This window comes from Pocillopora damicornis, chromosome 7, assembly GCF_964200805.1.
Source record: "Pocillopora damicornis chromosome 7, jaPocDami1.2, whole genome shotgun sequence".
NCBI classification, from domain to species: Eukaryota; Metazoa; Cnidaria; class Anthozoa; order Scleractinia; family Pocilloporidae; genus Pocillopora; species Pocillopora damicornis.
Window position 1 is genome coordinate 19,911,691 of NC_142676.1, and position 23,607 is coordinate 19,935,297.

Genomic DNA, 23,607 nt, shown 5'->3' on the forward strand with positions numbered 1-23,607 from the left:
CTCATTGATAACATAATTTAATTCGGGATCCCTCGACAACAGTGCTTCCTACGAGTACCCTTAACGTGGTTCATAGAGGTGTTGAACGATCGTGGCATCCCCAAGTCAATTCAATTTGTACCAATCGTACACCCTGCGAAAAAAAAGACCCTTCAATCTCTCCATGAAATTTTCCTTATTCTTCTTGACTCTTTGAAAAACATCAAGCAACCCCTCTTGTCACTAGGTAACACTTCTAATCATGAGATCAAATTAACCATTCTCCCTACTGCCTTCCATACATTTACTTGTGGGCTGGTCAAGAGAATTTATTTGGTGTTATATCAAGGTAACACCCTCCAGCTGGTAAGTTTATCTGTTCCCATAACTGGTTTGTTAGATAACATTGGAATTGCAAGGATAATTTTTGTGTTTGAGTTAAAGAGTTAATAAAATTAATTACCTCAGAATACTAACAAGACACCTTTCAGGAAAAAATTTAATATTTCAAATTTGTTATTCAGTGGAAGTGATGCTTTGCAAATTGAATTTCAACTTTCATGGCACATCACCCTAACATAATGAAAGGTTGCCTTCAAATTTTTTGACAAAGAAAACGTTACTTTGCATCTCAAAAGTCATCAACTAAGATCATGTAAGAGATGGGGACAGGCAGTTCTGTGCTGGCTGTAAAAATTTTCACTCCTCTACCATTTTCAATCTGAATTGGATTAAAACATGACTTGAAATTAAATTACTCAAAAATGGGCGGTAAAACCCTTTCCTTTTCTTAGCTAAAATGAAGTCACTTTTCAACAAGAAATTCACAAATGAAAAATCTTTTAGGTGTGAAAACTCAACACTCGATCAAATTTGAACAAGTGTGGAGAGTCATTTGACTTTTTAACACCATGATGACAATGGAATGAAGGCAAAAATGTAGTGTAGAGGATCATGATGAGAAGAAAATAATACAAAATGCAATGATGGTACAGGACTATTTGTAGAGAGCAGAGTGGGTATGAGTGGGATTTAAACCTGACTGTGTTAACTCAGAAACATCAAAGTGAGCCTGTGATCAGGCTTTTGCGGACCACTCTCACTAGGAGCTAATGCTTAAAATTTCAGCTTTGGAAATTCTTTACAGTGGTAGGAGCCTGATGGTCGGAAACTTACAATATCAACTCAGTTGATAAAAAAAAAAAAATTACCTTCTGAAGTCAACTCTCATTTCTAGCTCAATTCTGACAACACTTTGAACTTTCCAACCACTATTTACTGTGTGACCAAAGACTCATTTTAATTATCTGCCAGTAATTACATGGAAATATGCAATTGATGTTAAACATCACATGAGTTTCAAATAAATTCACATTTTGCGAGCACCAGTGGCTCAGGTAGTAAATAACAGTGTGATTAAACTCCTTGTACCAAAAACACCACAACAAATTACTCCAATTTTTGAAATATTGCTCACTTGAGAACAACTATTTACTGTGTAGTTGCTAAATCAACATGGTTTCTTGTTCACCAGCCCCTGATTGTTCGAAGGATGAATTGCGCAATATCACTGGATAAATCTTTATACCAAGGATAATGCAGCAGGTTCTGTTAACTATTTTCTGCCTGATGGCGTTTTATCCATTTAGTGTTATCTGCCCTTTGAACAACTGGGTCTTGATTATTTCTTTTTACAAATGAAAAGAATGGATAATAGCATAGGAAATCCCAGAATAAGAGCGGGTGATATGATGAAAATTGTCCATTATGATGCTCAACATGCTGAGTGTGGTAATTCGTCTGTGTCATTGTTCCCTTCTGTATCTTCGCCACTTGCACTGCTCACACTACTGTTCCTGTAGGCTGCACACCCTGAGAAAAAAGAAAGCATGCACAAAATGACACTTTTTATTTGTTCAAATGATTCCTTTTGAGATGTTGCATTGCACCAGCACAGTTTACTCTGTACCTGGAAGCTGTTGATACTGATTTGCATTCCTCAGGGACAGAGAAACAGTAGTGGTCAATACATAAACCCCCAGGCAGCACTGCTCCAAGCTGTGACCATTTTTCCCCCATGGTAACTAGAAAATATACTGGCAGCTAAATTTGCCCCTGATCACACCAAAATCATTGAAGAGCTTGGATGTAATGCAGCTGGTGGTTCTTTTTGTTTTTTCTTTTTTTTTTTAAATAGCACAAATGCAACAACAAGACACATAGTTTTAATTAACACTATGAAACACATGGCTAATTTAACCCTCTAACTCCCAAGATCTCATCAGTAATTCTCCTTACTGTCTATCAAACGATTCTTGTTATGTTAGTTTGGAGAATTTGGTATTGGATCAATAAGTAATCCCATAATCTATGTTTTTTTTCTTTCTCATCACTTGTCTGCATGATATTGTATAGATATAGTAAGGAGAAATTCTGTCTTGGTCACTCACAGGAGTTAGAGGGTTAAGTTAAATGGACATGTGGAAAACACACATTTGATTGTGCAATGTTGTAATGATGACAGATTACGAGTTTATCAGTTTTGCGTACATGTGAGAGATATGGCAGGCACACATTTCACACTTACCACTTTACCTGGTCGCGCCCAAGTCCTGATAAATCCTTCATGGCAAGCCATGACAATACAATCTTCTCTAAAAGACAATGCTGATAATCTTTCATTTGCCACTTTCTTTGCAACCAAAGGTTCTAAAATGGATATTTCATCCATCCGTGGACACAAAACTGTGCCGGGAGTAACACTTCCAATATTGACGAGGTGTTCCACAGACTTACTTAATGAATGTACTTGTGTCAAACTCTTGGGTGCATCAAAAGACATTGGTGCAACAGCATTACCGCTGCCAGAGTGATTCACCTCATGAACAACAGGTCCATTAGACACAAAAGGTGCTGAAGTAGCATATGAGTTTGAAAGTGTGGCAGTGCGCATGCTCCTTCCACGAGGTCTCTGAGGTTTTAGGACGTCATCTCCTAGGTCCCACAACATAAAATTTGTGTCCTGTCCAACAGAACCAAATCTATAAGAAGTCACATTTTTATCCTCAGTTAGAGAAGAAGAACCAGATGATGGAACAATCCCATTTTGCTCCATTTCCTCCTCATCACTGTCATCAACACCTCCTTCTGGACTGACACTCGTTGTATAAGGATCAAAAGCAACTACTTGAACCCAAGATTGGTGTCCCACACCTCGGGCTATGACTCTCCTCTCCAGAAAAGACCAAACAGTCACAAGATCATCCTCACCACCTGTGACAATGTACTTACCATCTGGACTCCAACAAACACAAATTATCCCTCCAAAGTAACTCTTCATTACACCACACAAAGTCTGTGAATCAAAGTCAAATATGCGAAGAAATCCATCTTGATTTGCTGTAGCAATGTGCTTACAGTCTGGAGAAAAAGCAAACTCATTTATCGAGCCCTCTCCGATAGTCCATTTACAAACTGGGTTCCGAGGAGTTTTGGATTTTCCACTATGAATTGAATAACCAGGTCCTTGTTTCATAAGAGCATACTGAGGTGGTCCTATCCCATGTGGGTGTTCTTTATTGTATACAAACATGTTGCCACTTTCATGAGCCACTAGAAACAAGTTTTCTGATCCAGGAATCCATTTCAGGCACATAACCTTTGTTTTATCCACCAATCTCTGAAATAATAAGTCACAAAATTTGAAGCAAATTCCTGTCACCTCATATTTCCTAATGTAGAGGATTTGTATGATTAAGAATATTTCGGGGTGTCTTAAATCAGTGACTTTCCACATGTACTAACTAAAAATTAACTTAGAACTGAAGAAATTTTAAAGGAAAGCTGTTTAATGGTTGGCAAACAGGCACTGGATCCAAGCCTTGCCTGCAGTCCTTGTGTTAAGTTGCATATTTAGGTACTTTATTATGGCAATGCCTCTCTCCAATACAAGGAATACAAATAGGTGAAGTTGTACTTGACCTAAGCGGCCTAAGGAGCAGGTGTTTATCCCAGTTTTTGTGGCATTAAGCTAGAAAGAGCATTGTTTCTCTTGAAGGTAGGGGTGTATTTCAATGCAGGTCTACCCCCCTTCCCTTCACTTCACATTTATTCAGACTTTCCTGACAATTTGCAAGTACATCTAGCTGGAGACACCCACTGTAAGAGTTAAGTGTTCAGCCATTTATGAAAACCTCAATGACCTGGCCCAATCTTAAGCCTGTACCTTTGATCTGGGGTCCAGTGTGCTTAATGCTAGACCACTGTATTTGCTACACCAGGGATATAAATAAAAACCAGTAAACCTGTCACCTGAACTTTACAAAATACTGCAGAAGAGGTTGAGGGGAGGAGGGTAACCTCCAAAACTGGATTTGAGTCTGAACTTTAGGTGAAACAATACTCTGCGTTATGTGCCTAACTTGTTGAAATTGAGAGTAGCCATTCAAGTAAGTGTTTTCAGATGATTCCGTTGATCCTTAGCATTTTACCTTAAAGATATGATTGGCAATAATACTAACCTCTTCATTAAAAAGTTTGTTGACTTCATGTTTAACTGGATCAAGGAGCTGTACTTGTCCAGCAGAAAACCCAATCAACAACTCTAAGCTTTCAGCTGACCGCGTCAACAAATTGAAATCATGACAAGTTGGGATTGTTCCTTTGTAGAGTCGTTTATCCAGAGGCTTTGTAAGATCTGCAGCCTACAGGGAGAGAGAAAGGGAGAAAAAAAGCCAGATTAACCCTTTAACTCCCAGAAGTGATTAACGAAAAACTTCTCCCAACAATATCCATACATTGTTCAGCAAACAGGTAATGGGAATATTCAAGCTTATCAGGTAGAAGCTTCTATCTTGATCTAGCACCACGTTCTTATAACTATTTTACAAGGAAATGTGTAGCAGCTACAGGGGACAAATAACAATCAGATCTTGGAAGTTAAAGGGTTAAAAAATAAAATATTTCCATCCCAAATCACATTGTAAGAGGTTGGTTAATGCAAGTTTATTCCCAGTCAAGCTAACAGACCATCATCATGCAGTGCTTGAAGCTGCAACTGTTTTGCTTGCCATGAGGAGTAGAAATGCCTGAAAAAATTGGCATAAATTTTTAAGTTTGCCATTTGCAGTTTTCATGTCACACTTCCATTCCTAATTCTGAGTCACTTTGCTCCTAGCAGATAAACATGGGATCAAATTTACTTGAGAGATTATTCTTAACCCTTCAAGTCCCACTAGTGACCTAGAAAAAATTTCTCCTCACACTATCAGTATGATATCAAGCAGACAGGTAATGAGAATAAAGAAAACATCAGTTAGCGGATTATTTGTTGATCCAATTCCAAATTCTCCAAACTAACATTATGTGAGTTGTATAGGAGACAGTAAGGAGAATTGCTACTGAGATCTTGGGAGTTAAAGGGTTAACTTTATTTGAGTGTTCTCTATTTAAGTAACCACTCAGTACTGACAGAAGACAATACAAACAAACTGTTAGAACTCAGTCAGGGATGACAACTGCTCAATAGAAGTGAAAATTGGGAGAAAATATCAGGACTTTGACAAGTGACTGCTTAACCCCTTAACTCCCATTAGTGACCAAGACAGAATTTCTTCTTACAATATCGATACAGTATCAACCGAACAAGTGATGAGAAAAAAGGAAAATATTGATTTGGAGATACTTAGTTGATCCCATACTAAATTCTCTGAACTAACATTATAAGATTTGTATGTCAGACAGTTAGGAGAATTACTAATGTGATCTGGGAGTGAAAAGGTTAATAAAGAAGACAGGGTGACTGCTTAATGTGGTATTGCTAAATACAGGTTTGACAATATGAGAAAAATACTGAGAAGAGCTTGATATGATCATTTATGAGTGAGATAATGAAACATTGTTTAAGAGTTTGAAAAAAATGTCATTGGCAACACATTGACTGCTAATCAAGATCCTTGATGCATCTCTATGTCTGCATCATTTTCAGCAACTTTCAAAGCTAACTCTGCTTCACTTAAAAACCACTTTAATGGTTACATGTTTCCATGCAACAGCATACAAAAGGTTGAAAGCCTCTTTCTTTAGAGCAAACGTTACGCTGTTTGTAGATGAGTCAACAACAGATAACTAAATCAGTCACCTTACAAAACAACTTGTCCTGAAATTGTTTTGCAGCAGTGCATTAGTATACTTGGATACAACAATCTTGTTTTCACATAAGGTTTCAAATTTCTTTTAAGCAACACAGAAGTGTTTTTGGCTTAAATTACCAAGAAATTTCATTTCAATAATGAGACAGTACGCATTTGAATTTTGTCACGAATCACTCTCCTATTTATCAAAGCAACCCTCTGGATGTTAAATAAGCGAGTGCATGGTTGTTCAAAAATAAAAAAATTACACATGATTCACCGGACCAACCACAGTTAAATGTGTCTTGCATGATAGCTTAAGAGCATGTTTAGACTATATTTAAATTTTAAGAAGACAAACATCTGCCAGGTATTTGATTGACCCAAGCTAAAAATAAATCCATTGATATCAAGACTTTGAAAGGCATGACACTTGGACAATAAATCTTCAAAGCGATTGTCAAAATTTGAGAAGACGGTGGGCTTTGCCCATAGATACATTAAAGAAAAATTGGAAAGTGGTATTAAAAGGCGTAAAGGAAAGTTTTCACCTCTTCAAAACAAACCTAAATTAAACCCATTAAATCAAACATCTGTTTGTGACTGGTGTTATGGATAAAAATTTTTATTATCAGGCACCGCAATTATTTAATGATATACACCTTATCTTTACTGTTCAAATGAATCAGACGCCAAATAAATTATACCCGGGGGTATTCATATTTAGACAACGTATTTTCCCTAAAATTTAAACACACGCTAACGGTGTTTGGTAAATGTATTTCATAATTTTAATCAAAACTGAAATTTACAAAGAAAATAAAAACAATCGAAGCTTAACAAGCTTTCGCGGAAGATTTTCCCAGAAATTAGAATATATTGATGTCTGAGAATATTCTTCTCGAAGATTTGATCATATCAATATACCGAATATACTCGAGCTCGAGTCATCTATGATGAATGTTCAATAAGGAGGAATCAGAATTTTCTAGAGTAATTTTAGACATGGACCTCTAAGTAATACTTAAATCTTGCAATGAAAGGCAGAGACCATAGAAGGGATATCAACATAAGCTAAAGTATTTTTCTTTTCTTAACATTTAAGCTAAGCAATCACATTATCACATTTACTAGTGTTCCAAGAACAAGACGAAGCGACCAAATTCATTGCCCAGACAATGCTCAACAACAAGCCTTGTGAAGGGACCGTAACGTAAAGAGGGATTTTAGCCGCGTGAATAACGGGGGATATTTCTCTAAAAATTTTCAGGCGCATTAGCTAAGATCACCGCAACAACATTGAAACAACAACAAAACGAAACCTGCCAGTGCGTGCAAGAAAACGGAAATTATACCGCATTGAAATGCGTTCACTTAAAACTTCAAACAGTATCTTAATTTGATGTGCATTCTTCACAATACTCAAGCATTCCTCTCACCTTTCTCACTCCTTTGTAGATGTAAAAGTACAATTCTCTTCCAACATTGAACGCGATTCGCTCATTACAACCACCCTGGTCCTTCACCGTAACGAATGACACTCGCACTGGGTGACATTGTTGAGCTGAATAAGGGATCTTCGTGGGTCGCGAATAAACAGACAAATCCAACAGTCTATAGCAGCCTTCCTTTGTGGCAAAGTGTTGTTTGATTTCCTGGCCTGCAGCGCTTCTTCCAGCGGCCATTTTCACGTTTAAAACTTACACATCCCTTGTGACGGCTTGGTTGCTTGCTTTGCGCGGTTTCTTGCGCATGCGTGCACCGAGGGTGATCCTTCTCCTGTTTTCCGAGCAATTTAATTAAATCAAGTTTTGCGGAGTGAAGTTCAATCAACATCTGAACTTTGGATGTATTTGCCTTTACTCGCTTTCGAAAAATAATTCAGAACGAAAAAACTAAAAGGAAAAAAAGTCCTTACTGCTATTTTCTCGTCTTAAGCCTCTTCATGTTTTGATGCTATTGTCGCTGAAATATTCTGGTGCCTTAATTTACTTGAAAAAAAAAAAAAAAAAAAGTCGGTGTATGAATCCTAAACTTAAGAGAAGGAGTTTTCAAAAGGAATGTGCCATAAAGTATTAATTTCTTCGTACTTTTCAGGCACCATCCTGTTGATTCTAAATTCTGTCTTCTTTCCTGACTTCCGCATAATTTCCAACGAAAAAAAGATATTCGGAGGCACAGCAATGACTTTAAATCTAATCATTGTAAATATACTTTTTCGTTGTCGGTTGATTTCTACCCTTGCAGGAATTAACAAGAGGATATCTTACAAATCCGAATCAAGAAACCAAAACTTGGATATTCTGCGAATCATCACACATTTTAGATTTTAGCTTGGTTTAGTACCTCTTATAGACTGTTAAAAAGTCGTTTTTCGCAGTTTAAGTTCAGCCAAGGATTTCAGTTTTCTTTCATAAAATAATTGAGGCTCTATCCTAGCACTTAAAAATACTGGACTCATTCCTTGTTCATAATACCCTTCTCTTAACACTCGAGGACTTAAAGAGAATTTTTGTGCGTTATATAACCCGAAACGCTGTCGAAGGTCTGCATAACTGTCCCTATTGTTGAACCCCAAACAACCTAACATCAGTAAGCATATTCTCCATACTGTTCTCTATACATTTCCCGAGGTGATGACCAGGAGAGTTTGATTAACAATCAAGAGCTTCTTTAGTTTGTGATCATTTCCTTTATTCTCGTGACCTTAATGTTAGATTCAAAGGTAACATTGTAAGGAGAAATTAAATACTAGTCACTTAACACTACTTATTTGATTACTCTTTATCAAGAAGCACTCTTTGCCACAGACACGGTCATGTGACAGGGTCAATCCTTCCAAAGCGCGCCAGAAATGGTTAGCAGTATGACCAAGATAGACTTAGAACAAATGCTCGTAAGTTTTATTTCTATTTGTTAAATGAATACGTGTTTCGCTGCGTGCGATCACTTCGAAAAGGAATTCTTGAAGCCCTGCTTTGAATAGACTGGGTAGAGGGACACGTAGGCATCCATGCTGCGCATGCGTTTCACTCAGAAAATCCAAAATGGCGGCCGGCATACGAGCGAGACAGATAGGTAATATTAGGGCATTTGGTTATTGTTGTTGTAAACAGATCTACAAGTTGAATATATAGATAACCAGCTGCAATATTTAGGATACAAGTGTTTATGTTTAAACTTGAAAATAGTCATTTTTTCCATTGAAAAATCTTCTATAAACGACTCTCTTTCTGTCTTTGCAACAGAAAGACATTCCTTCCTCTTTACTGTCAGGTTATTATCCATGAAAAACAAATCCCAAATTATACCTGTACGTTTAATTTCAGAATCCTTGAAGCGGATGCTTAATTTAAATCAGCCGATAACGAAATCAACCGCTGTCGAACCCGTTTGGAAGGTATTAACTAGACGTATTAATTGAGGCAATACCATGAGCGCTCTAGTAAGCCCGCAAGGAACTTATTGCTTCCCATGGCTGCCCGTCGGGGTATTAGAGAGGGAGGCTTATTATAAGGGAATTTTATAGGGTGAGATGGGGGGGGGGGGGGAGTACTCAGAATCATTTTCAATTAATTTTGTACTTAAGTACCATCTAGCCCATGGAATGACAATGACTACAAAGTTCATTTTCCTCTCGGTGGCGAAAAAAGGGGGGGGGGGAGAATTTGAGGAGGGAGGAGAGGGATGGGGTGGGAGGTTATTTGGAGAGGAGGGCTTCATAAAGGGCAGCTTCATAGAGTAGAGGGGAAATATTCAAAATGGAAACTTATACAAACTCTCTTTCTGATAATTTTGTTCTGAAGGGTTTCCCAGCTGTCAAAAAAGAACAAGAAGTGGCTAAAGTTTTTTTTTTTTGTATTAGGAAGGAGAGGGAAGAAGAGGGAGGGTAGGGATAGACAGAGAAGAGGGGACTTATTAGAGAAGGGGTTTATTGGAAACCATCCCATGTAAGGAAAGGAAAGCCAACTGTAAATAAATAATACACATTTAAGTCACAAAATGAATGCAAAGTTAATCTATTTGCCAGATAGACATGTATTTAATTGTAAAGATTTGTAGAAGATGCAATTTGACTGAAAAGTAATAATTATTACAAATATTTAAGTACAAAATTTAATAAAAACAAGAACAACAAGAAAAGACTCAATGGAACAGAAACAAACTCACAATTTGTGGTGTAACTTGGTTGAGCAGTTAAACATAAAAGCAAAACATGGTGTTCGTGCAAACTAACAAAACAACTTACTTAGCTGAAATCAACTAGCTATGAAATGCTCTTATTGGTGAAAAATAGGTATCTACTGGCATAAAATAATTCTTACATAACCTCACACAAAAATGCAGACTTAATTTAATGGGGTTAGAACATCACAAAAGTAATACTGTACAGTAGAAAGAAAAGCAACATCAAATTATTTTGCAGTTGCTCGATAAAAAATAGACATGCAAACTCTAATTGCTACTGAACACCAACATATTCTTGGTCAAAAGTAATCATAGAGTTATTTTGGACTTGACTGAGAGATAGAAGCAGTTGTGAATGATATATAATATATATAATTTATTTTTATACAGGTCCTTGTATATGACAGATATGGTCAGGACATAATATCTCCTCTTTTAAATGTAAAAGAGTTACGTGAAATGGGTATAACATTGCATCTGTAAGTTGAAATCCAATAATTTTATTACTTTGTAGACTGATATCCTGTTCAGGAGCAAGTTGCAAATTAAATTTTTTCTTCAGATGTGCCTAATTAGTTATTACATATAACAATTCAAGCCACTTTGACCACTTTGAGGGGTACGAGCTGGTGACCTTGGCCTCTTACTATAAATGGTTACCAAGTTCTTTCCATGTTTTAATCAAGATGTGGTTGAGAATTGAGACAGTATAGGTTGGATATAAGACTAAAAATCCACAGCCTCTACTTTTCAAAAAGCATTGTCTACTTAGTAAAACATCAAGTCTTTCTCTTTGTGTGATTCAATAATTAATATTAACTGAGTTGCTTTTAGAGCCATTTGTAAGATCCAAAATGTAGTGTTTAGATTAAACTTTTATTTTTTATGCAGCATGGTGGGTGCTGTGTTATTGACTAAATTTTCTTATTTTCCCTTTAATTCCCAAGATCTGATTTTTAATTCTCCCTTTGAGCTGCTACATATTTCCATGTAAATTAGTAATGAGGATTTGTGGTGAAATCAGGATTGCAACTTCTACCTGATAAGTTTGAGTATTCCCATTTCCTGTTTGCTGGATAATGTATGGAAATTACAGGGAGAAGTTTCATGTTAATCCCCTCTGGGAGTTAAAGCGGTAATTTCTGATCAGTTCCCAATAATGTTGTCCAGGGCTGGGTTGTTCAAAGCTGGGTTAAGATAATCCAGGGTTAGTGTGAAATCTGATTTCAGATTTGAAAGTTTTAAAGGAAAATTTAGTTCCAATCCTTTTGACCACAATTTGATGATTGGATGCCCTAAGAGGAACAGAGGAGATTATACCAAAAAGGCTTTTGAACAAAGGATTAAAGAAACCCAGATTAAAATTTAACTCTGAGTTAGAGTTAATCAGACTTGGAACAACCAGGCCCTCTGCCCAGTTTGATGATGCATGTACTTTATTCTCTTTACAGTCTTCTACATTCTGACAGAGATGCTATCCCAGAAGTTCCTGCTATTTATTTTGTTCTCCCTAGTGAGGAAAATGTTAAGAGAATATGCCAGGTTGGAAACATTTTAATTTATTATTTCAATAAAGTATGTCTTTCCACAGTTTTTCGTATATTTTCTCTCATAACTGAAGGTGAATACGTGATAAGGCTGTTGGTGATTTTTTTAAAGCAATGTTAAATTTTCCTTTTTTTTTTTGATAAGTTAGTATGAGGAGGAGTTTCTTAAAGCATATTTTCCAGATAATTCTCCAATGCAATCTATGTGAATGTGGTTAATCCTTTCTACTCCTGATCACCACCATGGTAGTATCCATTTATTAAAAGCTCTTTTTTTACCTATTTTTGTTATTTTTTCAGGATTGCAGAAATCAACTTTATGAGTCATATTACTTGAATTTTATTTCTGCGATATCAAGACATCGTTTAGAGGATCTTGCTACAGCAGCTCTACAGTCAAATAGTGTCACTCAAATCACTAAGGTACATCAAACTGCAATTTGCAATTTATTCAAATTGATTCCTAGGTTCTAGAAATGCTTAGTATTGTTATTTTTTTTATAGTGAGACATATGCAGGGTTTAAAGTTAGCAGAAGTTTGGCAAACCTGCCTTTTATTACATATGTCATGATTCTTGAAGGTGTGTCCATCAGGGACAAACAGGCTGAGAAGATTGACTGGAAATGACTAAGATAACATCCTGTTAAGCCAACCTATCAATTTAAGGTCATGGAAAATATAAAAAAGGGTTTTGGAAATTAATGATTTTTGTGAGATTGAAAATAAACAAGCCCCAAATCAGTGTTTGTCTGTTACTACTTGATGGAGAGAATAAGTACCTGTAGATAATAATAATAATAATAATAATAATAATAATAATAATAACTTTATTTAAGTCTCAGTGTATTTTAGTACTGCTGTGCTAATTGGGGACACTGTAAATAAGGAAACAAATATCGTAAATGAACAGAAACTCATTAAAAACCCCAACTGGTAGGAGGCAGACCAGTTGGCTATTTACAAAGCGTGCAGGAGTTGAATTCGGGGCCACCGAAGACAAATCCATCCAGTGGCAGGGAGGAGGACTTGAACCCGGGACCTCCGGCTTACAAGTGCAGCGCCCTAACCACTAGGCCACGCTCGCCTCCTAAATATTAAAGTAAATAAAAATATTAAAGATATTAAAGTACTTATTAATTCTGAAATCTTGTTATTAATTCTGAAATCTTGTTATTATTCCTTTTTATTTCCCAATAGGTTTTTGATCAGTACTTAAATTTTATTTCTTTGGAAGATGAAATGTTTACAGTGAGAAATCAAGACAGAGATTCAATATCATATTATGGTAAGCAAATTCTTGTTGTCATTCTGCCAGACATGGTGACTAACGACTTACATCTTGTTTATAGAAAGGTGCCTGGAATGTACAGATATTGATCACATTTTTAGTATCCCTTTGATGACCCCTAAGAGTGACTGGCACCTAATTTCTCCTTACAATATCAAACATTAAGGTCATGAGAGCAAAGGATTGATCACCAATACTTCATCAACAAATTCTCCTTGTCAGCATTATAAGGAAATGTACAGAAAAGAGTGTGGAGAATATACATACTGATGTTAGGATAAAAAATGGTTAATTAAAAGAAATGTCTTTATTTTCCAGCCCTTAACAGACCAGATGCCAAAGATACTGACATTGAGATGCTAAGAGATGTTTTAGTGGACAGTCTCTTCAGTGTACTCGTGTCTTTAGGTTAGTTGATATTCCTGAATTTAAGAAAGTGTTCTAGCTTTGTGAACTGTCTGATCTCCGTTGAGTTTCAAGTACAAATACTGTGTGATATGCTTGTCAAAATTTTTCCATGTGAAAGGCATGGGAGTTTTTGTTTTTGTTGTCTTCATCTAGGAAAGGACCATACCATTTCTTTATTTCTACAGGCACTGTTCCAATAATCAGATGTCCAAAAGGGAATGCTGCAGAAATGGTAGCAGAGGTAATCAGGAGCTTGCTTCCTTTTTTTTTATTCTCTTGCCCAAACAAAACAATAGCATTTGTTTATTCTTGAACTCACTCCTCTTTAAAAGGCACACCTCCACCTGGCCAAAATTTAAAATAAGCATCCCTCTATCAACTTAGTGCCTCCTCTCCTTCCTCTCTTTTTCAGGGATGTGCACTGGGATTTTAAGTTGTGGCCTTGTTTAATCATTCTAGTCTGGCCTCACAAATTTATACTGATCTCATCCATTTTTTCATTAAGTTTGGAAAGTTTTCATCAAATTTGAAAAGCTGCTTTGAAAACTTAAGGGTCTGATTGTTTAAACAAAGTTTAGTTGTTGTTTAACAAAACACATCTGAAACAATTCTCAATGTAGCCAAACCTTTTATCTGAACACGTATTTTTGTGAACATTGTCAATATGGCTGAAAGCTGATAATGGAAGGAAATTTAATTAATTAAATCAACCCTCTTGAAGTGAAATCCTGAAGCACAATGCTTGTGTAGAACCATGGTTTGGAATAAACCTTGTGTAAATAACTGGCCCTAGGAGTTTGAGCATAATGTAGATTATGCTGTTTATGTGCAGAGTGTGGATTACCAAAACAATCACATTGGGAAAATTTATTAATAAGGTGCCCCTCCTCTGTTCACCCTTTGACTCCTAAGAGTGACTAACATCTGATTTTTCACCCCTGAATCAGGCTTGTAGGTCATGAGAATAAAGGACATGATCAGTAACCGGAGAAGCTCTTGATTGTTAAACAAATTCTCCTTGTCAGCACCTTAGGAAATGTATAGGGAAAATTATGGAGAATGTGTGTACTGATGTTAGGCTGTAATGGGTTAAACACCTCCCTCAAGTGAGCCCCCCCTCTCTCTTTCTCTTGCTCCATGTTTTTCTGAAAGTAAAATAAATGCTTTAGCCACTTGTGGGACTTATTTTACAATGTTGTGATTCTTTTTATAGGGACTGGATAAAAAGTTGAGAGAAAACCTGAGAGATTCTAGAAACAGTCTGTTTACAGCAGATATTCCATCTGGCCAGTTTAGGTTTGTGTAGATATGCACAGCATCAAAAGTACGTTTTTGCAAGTTGTGACACCTTTAGCTGTATGCCTTGCAACTAATCACTCAAACTCAATCTGGTTTGAATTTTTGCAAGGGTCACCTTAGTTAAATGAGTTGCAGTGAATTGTTCTTTAAAACAGTACATGCAAGACAGTTCCTTTTTTTCATAAGAGTAATCTGTAGTGACCAGACAGAGAGATTCAAGACTAACATATCTTTGCAACATCAGTTTTCAGCGACCAGTGCTTGTAATTTTGGACCGTAACATGGATCTGTGTACCCCTTTACATCACACATGGACATACCAAGCTCTTGTGCATGATGTCCTTGTAAGTCACAATATTATTCTGCTTTGAACTGTCAGTGCTTTCATCCGTTTTACCCCTAATTGACTAGAATCTAATTTCTCCTAACAATATCACCACCAAAACTCACATTAAGGTCTTGAGAATAAAGGAAGTGATCAAAAACTTGAGGAGCTCTTGATCATTAGACAAATTCTCGTTGTCAGCACCTAAGGTAATGTATAGAGAGCAGTATGGAGAATATGCATACTGATGTTAGGATGTAAAGGGTTAATGCCATCATTTGTAATGATAAATAATTGGTGAGCTAAGATGTTATCAGTAGCCTATTAAATTTATTATTTCTCCAGGATTTACATCTGAACAGAGTTGTCGTCAAAGAGTCAGCAGAGTCAAACACCCCAGAATCTGCAGATCCTCACCACAGACATCCCAAACAAACGAAAGTTAAGTCATATGACCTCAGTGCCACAGATAAGTTCTGGGGATTGCACAAAGGAAGGTGAGTGTTCAGACATGTGACATGTGTGTATCACTTGTTTAACTCTCTAACTCCTAGAAGTGATTTCACCTATCTTCTCCCCTAACCTTTTAACCCCTGAGATTGACCAGTATCTAACTTCTCCCAACAGTATAACCCCTGTATCACACAGTAAGGTCATGAGAATAAAGGAAATGATCACCTACTAAATATTTTTTTGATTGATAACTAAACTCTCCTTGTTAGCACCTTAGGAAATGTATAGAAACCAGTATGGAGAATATGCCTGCTGATGTTAGGATGTAAAGGGTTATATATCCATACATTATTGAGCAAAGTGGTTATGAGAATGCTAAAACTTATCAGGTTGAAGTTGTATTTCTTAATCTAACAGTAAATTTACAAGGAAATGTGCGTCAGCTAGAAGGAAGAATTAACTTTCAGATGTTGAGGGTGAAAGGGGTTTAAAATAGATAGACAGTAGATGCTCCCTCTGTGATTTTCTTTTTCCTTCTTTCAGATTCTTTTGTTGAATCAGGGAAATATTTTTAGTGGTGAAATGAGCACCAAAGAATTTCAAACATAATCATCCATCATCAAAATTAAGGTGGTTCACACTTAAAGTTTTTTGTTTGGTTGGCCAGCAGGCCATGCTTCAAATTACATGTTGATCTTTTTTTACGGTTTGTGAGCCCTTATTCATTAAATTTCAAAGATCCAATGCCATTATTCATATCTTTCTCTTTTTGTGTGTGTCTTTTGTAGTCCTTTTCCAACAGTGGCAGAGTCAATTCAGAAAGAACTTGATGAATACAGAACTTCTGAAGAGGAAGTTAAGAGACTGAAAAATGTTATGGTAGGACATTGAGTTTGTATACATTATGTCAGGAGATAATTTGTGCTACTATTAGTGTACTTGAAAGGTGATGTCAGGTGAAGTCAGTAATAGAGCCAAATTGTTCATCTGTCGGGAGCTTATTCTGTTTTCCATAGGATGAAGTGAGCAGGAGTATTACTTCTTCCCCCTGGATGGGAAGATAACCTACCGCAGGTTTCCCTTTCCCCCCTCAGCCAGCATTTTATGAGGCTTCCCTGACAATTTGCTGATATCCATTTTTTATCCTCATGGGTGGAGAGAGACAATGTGGATGTAAACACAATGACCCAACCATGTCATAGCACCAGACCTCTCTACTTAGAGTTTAATGTGCACACCAGCAACCGGTCAAGAAAGTCAAGTTGCCTAAGAGTCATCTTGTGTGAAGTCATGTTGCGTGATATGTTTAGTCATGTCACCTGAAATCCTGAGTCATGTCACCAGAACAAATAATCACTTTAAAGATCAGATTTACCTTACTTTTTTAACCCTTTAACTCCCAAGAGTGATTAGCATCTAATTTCTCCATGCAATATCACCCTTGAATTAAACATTAAGGTCATGAGAAAAACTGAAATGATCACTAAGTAAAGAAGCAAGTTCTCCTTGTCAGCACCTTAGGAAATGTATAGAGAACAGTATGGAGAATATGCATACTGATGTTAGGGTGTAAAGGGTTAAAGCTGCTACTAATCGTTAGGCCACTGTGTCTCTTACATGTAAGTAAGGATGAAATTTGTAATTCTCCTTACTGTCAACCATACAATTCTTATGATGTTAGTTCAGAGAATTTAGTAATGGTTCAACTAATTATCCCCAAATTGATATTTTTCTTTATTCTCATCACTTGTCTGGTTGATATTGTATTGATATTGTAAGAAGAAATTCTGTCTTGGTCATTCATGGGAGTTAAAGGGTTAAAAGTTATAAATAACTGACTGCTTAAAGGACTATGACAATCAGTTATTTGTGAATTGTTGTAAATGGTTAATTTCTCTTGCTTTCATAGGGAATAGATGAGAGTAATGAGGAGGCAATGGGTGAATTTATGGCTGATAGTACAGCTAAACTTACCTCTGCTGTGAGGTAAAGTCATTTATCTCCAATTTTGTTTATTTTTGTCGCAAGTGTAAATCTTCCCTCTTCAGTGTTGAAAGGAGCTCATATAAAGAACATTTACCTCACTGTCTGCAAATGTTCTTGTCACTTTCACAGCTCACTTCCGGAATTGCTTGAGAAGAAGAGAATTATAGACATGCACACAACTATTGCTACAGCTCTTTTGGAACACATTAAGGTGAGGGCTAATTCCACATGGGGCAAACTACACTGTGATCATTTACGTCACTTTATTTCACCTTCTCACTTTTTAAATTGTTTGTAAATATTGACCGTTTTCCTCAGCAAGTTATAAAAATCGTTATTTTTTTTTCAGTCCGGAAAGCTCGATATCTACTTTGAGACTGAAGAGAAGATAATGAGTAAAGCTACTTTGGTAAGTCAAAAAAACGTCCCATAAGCTTTGCACCAGAAATAAACGCTAGATAAGAAAAACAGGTTTTTTAACCCCATCAGAACGTGTCCAAAACAAGCTCATTGCCAAACGAGGTTGTCTTTCAGATTTATTCTACTGTGCTTTTAAAAATTGGCAACTATTCTATTTCAGGACAAATCAATCCTGGAAATCATTCAGGATCCCGAAGGTTAGTGAAGAGAATTTTACATGTGGAAACGTAGTGTATATAAATAATCGTAAGAGTTTGTAGAATACAATTGAATTCCAATTTTTCGATTACTTGCCTTTTCGTATCATATATATATTTTTTGCATTCCATCTTCAGCTGGAACTCCTCAAGATAAACTTCGCTTATTTATCATTTATTATGTTTCTGGACCAACCATGTCACCGGTGAGTAACCATTGAGTGTTCTTCGACGGATAATCAGGGATTGGATCGATATTACTTCGGTATTACAGCGTGCTCGTCATTGGCTAAGAAAACTCGCAGCAACCATCCAACCAATCAGATGCTTAGCTGAAACCATCACCATTAGGTTACCCGCGTTTTTCGCGCTCTAGGCAGTTGTCTCACTTTTACTTTGAGCAATTATCGATTTCTTTGACTTTCTGATTTCTCAAAGCTCTATCAGGCTCCAAAATTACCCTGAACAACCAGCTTAACCTTGCCTTACCGTTTGTCGTTCTCAGGCGGAGCTGGATCAGTTTTCGTCTGCTCTACTGGACGCCGGCGCTGACCTTGCTCCATTAGAATTCATTAAGAAGTGGAAGTAAGTGTTATTGAATGAGAGTGAGTTAAGGACCACTCATTATTTATCCCGGGGAGGGAGGGAGTGAGGGGATTTTGGGGATTACACGGTTTTCAGAGGGAGCGTAGGGGAATCAGTCGTCGCTAAACGAGTAGAAATGGTGGACTATGAAAAATTGAGTGCCAATCAACTGCCAATGGGGGAGGGGGGGGGGAGGGGAGGTGGTTTTAAAAATATTACAGAGCCTTATGGGAAGATAACGTAAATTTTGTCGAGAAATATCCAAAATCCTCCGACCCCACCCCCCAGGAGACGAAGAATGACTAATGAATCCGTAATATCAAGGAATCTTGATGCTCCATAAGACAGAGCAATTGTCTCGGGAAAATCGTACATCCTATTGCGTTGAGTCTTCCTTACTGAAATGATTCTTCTTTTAAGAAAAACCTGTCATTGAGCCAGGTAAGATAAACTGAAAAGAAACTCCAAAATGAAGATATTTCCCTTGTTTTTGTTCTCAGAGCGTTTTCCAAGATGACAGTTGGACCTCTCCAGTCAGGGGGAGGAGGACAAAACACATACAGGTGAGAAACTAACCCTTTGACCTGTAAGAGTTACTACCATCTCGTTTCGTCTTACATTAGCATCCCTGAATCAAACAGTAAGGTCACGGAAATTAAGGAAATTATCACCAACTAAAGAAGCTCTCGACTGATAAACAAATTCTCCATGTCGGCACTTAAGGAAATGTATAGAGAAAGGTATGGAGAATATGCATACTCATCTCAGGGTGTGGAAGGTTAAGATAATGTAAGACTGAGAGGATGCCCTCTCATTACCCACCTACACTGACATAGAACGCTTTCGACCTGGCTTTGCCCTTGAATCTACCTTTCCCGCCCTGGGCAGGGGTTGAACCCGGGCCAAAGCGGAAGGCGGGGCTAAACCCCTGTCCGGTGGCGGAAGTGAGAGTTCAAGGACTACATTAATTACTTTACACCTGGGCGATCCTAGCAGTACAAGCGTTTCCTGCTGTTCTTGCCTTGATTACTTTTGTGGTTGTGATTGCCTCTCAGAAGCACACCAATTTTTTTGTTAGTTTTTATGTAATGTAGAAGTAATCCGCGATTGCATTGGTTTTACCTCATCAAGTTGGTTGACAGGCCGAGAAGCTCGCGCTTCTTTCTCGACTAATCAGATGCAAAACTATATTGAAAAGCATTCCAGTGGCTGTGGCCTTGCCATTATATCTATAGCTACAAACAGCTTTGTTGTCTTTTTTTTTTTTTTTCAGTGCAATGTTTTCACGGTTCATGAACACTGGATCACAATTCGTTATGGAGGGTGTGAAGAACCTTGTGGTCGGAAATAAGGTGAGTAGCGGATCGCTGCTTAAAGAATGTTTTAGAAGTATATAAGTGACTTGAATGGTCTCTCGGAAACAGGGATCTTTCGGATATAATTTTTTCTAAATGGGTATTAGAGAATGATAAGTAGTAACTTTAAAAAAGGGATAATAAGCCATTTGTTAAATTTTCCTCAACAGAATTTACCAGTCACACGGATTGTCGACGCTCTAATGGATAACAAGTCAAATCCGGTAAGAATGAGGGCTTGTCTTACTAATAATTCACTGCACTGTTTTCATGTATTTTCAGAGCACCTTGTTAGACAAATTTTATGCTGTGTAACTCTTTTCTCTGCAGGTATCATGTGTTTCGTTCCCTTATCTTATTCTTACCTTTTGCTTCGTGAAGAAGATGAATTTTAATTTATAAATAAAATAACTTAACATTCATTTAACAGATTATTGCAAAACGATATTATTATAAGTACTTCTCAGTAGCTTTTATCTGATTGGTCACAAAATTACTTCTTAAAGTTAGAACTGCTTTTCGGTAGATTGGAGAAAACTTTCTTGATCGTTAATTTTTTTGTCCAAACCCTTTTTTTTTTTCAAGGAAACTGACGAGTACAGATATTTTGATCCAAAGATGTTACGGGTCACAGACAGGTAATAATTATTGAAAAAGTAAATCTGTGCATTGTATTTATGACATTCATGAGGGGAAAAAAAATAAGAATAAAAGCTTTCATGCGAGAGAGACCCCTGTACCCCTGTGTGAACCTGTTCATTTGGCCCCTATGGCTAGAGAATTTTAACCCTTTACCGCTGCGAGTGACTGTCATCTATTTTCTATCACAATATCACTCCTGAATCAAACATTAAGGTCATGAGAATAAAGGAAATGATCACCAACTAAAGAAGCTCTTGATCGTTAAACAAATTCTCCTTGTCAGCACCACAAGAAATGTATAGAGAACAGTATGGAGAATATGCAAACTGAAGTAAAGGGGGAAAAGGGTTAATGTTTGTTTTCTTTCTACAGTTTTTCCATTCCTCGAAATAAAACACCGTTTAATGAGGTAAGAATTACGTGGAAGAATATTTGCGCAGTTTTTTATGTAGTTGATCGCGAATATTTTTAAGTTGTTGACTCTAAATAATGCTCTTGGTAATAATTGTCTCATGGTCCTTATTTACATTTGGAAGAGTGATTAAGTTGTTAGTCATACATTATATTCAAATATTAATCATCTTGTTGGTCCTCGTTTAAATTTCTGTACATGTTCAACAGGCGATCGTGTTCATCGTAGGAGGTGGAAATTACATCGAATATCAGAACCTGGTGGATTACAGTAAAGTGAGTGTCCTGATATTCTTGCATTATTTCATACAAATGGTTTATTCTTGCAGGATAGTTGGCACTTGTGTTTATTTGAAATACTGTTTTGGTTTCCTTTTGAAATGATGACAGCTGAGACGATAACCTCGTATGTTAGTTCTAATTGAGTTTTCAACAAGTTTTCCCCCTCCCTTCCCCTCCCCTCCCCTCCCCTTCCCTCCCATAAGCCCTTCCTTTAAAAAAAGTCGGTAAATCGATAAGCCTCCTCTGACCCCGTCTTCCATTAGGAGGGGGTATGTTAGGCCACTTACTGTAAAAACTTCGCTAAATGCACTTTTCTTACATTTCAGAGGCATTCCGGTGCCAAAAAGCTGTTGTATGGTGCTAGTGAAGTAATGAACGCTTCTCAGTTTCTTAAACAGGTTCGTCTTCATCGATGATTATGCTCTGTTTGCCGCTCATTTGTTTTCTTTTCAACCTTGTACAATGTGATTAAACTTCGACTGACACGTAAGTCTTCACTTGGCTGTGATATTGACTTCCGCTCATGTTGTTGAATGGCAACCGACAACAATCCTTCCCAGGCCTACTCTCCCCTAGACGATCATATCACACAATCGACTGATAAAACAGATGGTTGAGTTGTTCACTGAATTTTTGAGATCATTTTTATGTTTATTTCCGCAGTTGTCACATCTTGGCCAAGAGGCTGCTTAACGAGGAGAGAACTGATGCAGTTAAATTAATAAACAAAGTTGAAGATATTTCCTGCGGTAAATCTTTTAAGAACAAGCAGACGATGGTGATTCATACCTTTGTGCGCCTACCATAAATTATAATTTTCCATCTCTATGGCAACTATACGTGTTGTAGACTTTTGGTTGCAATGGGGACTAAAAGAGTTCTGTTAGTTCTTGAAAGGTGCGTTTATGGAAAATCAGCGTACAATTTCCCAAGGTAGTTCATTTCTTTGGTGTACCAACGAGGCAAGGTGCGAAGTCTTTGATCTACAAACTATTTTGTTGTTCTCATATTTGATAAACTCCTTCTCACAACAAGGGTTTTGCACCAAGCCTCCTCTGAAAGTGAGGGTTCTTCGAACTCGGAAAAGGTGAATGTTGCCAAAGCGTCACGGATTTCTCGTGAGGAATTTTGTCACGTGTTCTTCCTTAAGGCGCATGACATAGTAAAAGAAATAAATCATGCTTCGGTAGGAAACCATTGAAAAGTTGTGATGATGAACATTTTAGGCAAGTTCATTTCTTAATGAATGCACGTTATGTTGAACTAGAGAGTGAAGTAGCTTTAATTTAGAGATTTTAACTTGAGATCGTTCGTCAAAGAACAAAGTATTTATAACTGTTATTTCCTAGAATGGATAAATGAACTGATTTCTTCCAAAATTATGTCAACGATTTCGTACAGACAGGTTATGAGAAATTAAGAGCTCATCAAAATTGAGAATAACGAATATAACTCTAGACGACTGACGAAAGATTATGAAAGACAATATATATTTTTTTCTGGAAAGTTTCAGAAGAACGGTGAAGAGTATGAATCGTGCTATGAACGACTAGTTGCCGAAAAGGTGGATCGAATGTTTTAAAAACCTTGTTAACTTGACAAGACTTGTTGAATCTGAATCGCATCCTTGCAGTTTACAGATGCGATGCAGTAGTAATGATGGAGTATTGTTCTTTTGCCTCCTCTTTCTCTGTTTCATGAAGGTATCGCCCTGTAACTCTATATAACTAATCGCAGTACCACCGCTTCATAACTCTACTCAACTCGGCCGTGTAAAGACACGATTCCGGTGGGTGTCTTTTCCTAAAAAACATAGAATAAAGTAGTTTCGAAATCATATTGCTTGGTTGTAATTTTGCTGTATCTTTAGTTTGGAGTAAGGAAGGGGGATTGGGTCGTTTTATTCGCGCATACGCACAACCCCGTTCCCAAGGTCCTCTTATTTCCTCCCTTGTGGGAGGAGGAGAGGGGACCTTTGAAACGAGGTCGGCATGCGCATTTAAGGCGTTGACGGGCGTTGTCACCAATTGTAAGTAACATCTCTTCTTTCCCAAGCCGGAGACCTAAAACTTTCGGGCGCGCCGCAAACCAAAAGCAGCATCATGATCAC

At 37.2% G+C, this 23,607-nt stretch overlaps 2 protein-coding genes across 3 annotated transcripts; one reads left to right on the forward strand and one right to left on the reverse strand.

The window, feature by feature from the left end:
* Nucleotides 1-1,253: 1,253 nt before the first annotated feature.
* LOC113677496 (WD repeat-containing protein 20) lies at nucleotides 1,254-7,865 on the reverse strand. 2 transcript variants are annotated; one of them, XM_027194312.2, is made up of 4 exons: nucleotides 7,550-7,865; nucleotides 4,500-4,682; nucleotides 2,575-3,658; nucleotides 1,254-1,851 (listed from the first exon to the last, which is right to left on the reverse strand). In XM_027194312.2, exons 1-4 carry the CDS (start codon nucleotides 7,793-7,795, stop codon nucleotides 1,754-1,756), a joined length of 1,611 nt encoding a protein of 536 aa, XP_027050113.2. In that variant the 5' UTR covers nucleotides 7,796-7,865; the 3' UTR covers nucleotides 1,254-1,753. The 2 variants fall into 2 exon arrangements, with proteins under 2 accessions (XP_027050113.2, XP_027050114.2); XM_027194313.2 differs by having other exon boundaries at nucleotides 2,567-3,658.
* Nucleotides 7,866-8,949: 1,084 nt separating this feature from the next.
* Nucleotides 8,950-23,334, forward strand: LOC113677456 (sec1 family domain-containing protein 1). The gene is made up of 26 exons (XM_027194266.2): nucleotides 8,950-9,188; nucleotides 9,440-9,510; nucleotides 10,689-10,777; nucleotides 11,750-11,840; nucleotides 12,146-12,268; nucleotides 13,044-13,131; nucleotides 13,453-13,542; nucleotides 13,728-13,783; nucleotides 14,756-14,838; nucleotides 15,086-15,185; nucleotides 15,512-15,663; nucleotides 16,408-16,498; nucleotides 17,529-17,605; nucleotides 17,735-17,816; nucleotides 17,955-18,014; nucleotides 18,186-18,222; nucleotides 18,361-18,428; nucleotides 18,728-18,807; nucleotides 19,308-19,370; nucleotides 20,081-20,159; nucleotides 20,333-20,386; nucleotides 20,748-20,800; nucleotides 21,177-21,213; nucleotides 21,426-21,491; nucleotides 21,824-21,895; nucleotides 22,161-23,334. The coding sequence occupies exons 1-26, from the start codon at nucleotides 9,158-9,160 to the stop codon at nucleotides 22,188-22,190; spliced, it is 1,923 nt and encodes a 640-aa protein (XP_027050067.2). The 5' UTR covers nucleotides 8,950-9,157; the 3' UTR covers nucleotides 22,191-23,334.
* Nucleotides 23,335-23,607: the final 273 nt, after the last annotated feature.

Coding starts and splice junctions, on each gene's coding strand:
- LOC113677496 (XM_027194312.2), bottom strand. CDS start 7,795: ATGGCCGCTGGAAGAAGCGCTGCAGGCCAGGAAATCAAACAACACTTT. Junction 4,683..7,549: donor TCTACAAAGGAGTGAGAAAG/GTGAGAGGAATG, acceptor CTCTCCCTGTAG/GCTGCAGATCTTACAAAGCC. Junction 3,659..4,499: donor ACAAACTTTTTAATGAAGAG/GTTAGTATTATT, acceptor TTATTATTTCAG/AGATTGGTGGATAAAACAAA.
- LOC113677456 (XM_027194266.2), top strand. CDS start 9,158: ATGGCGGCCGGCATACGAGCGAGACAGATAG. Junction 14,839..15,085: donor ATTCCATCTGGCCAGTTTAG/GTTTGTGTAGAT, acceptor TTGCAACATCAG/TTTTCAGCGACCAGTGCTTG. Junction 20,801..21,176: donor ATGTTACGGGTCACAGACAG/GTAATAATTATT, acceptor TTCTTTCTACAG/TTTTTCCATTCCTCGAAATA.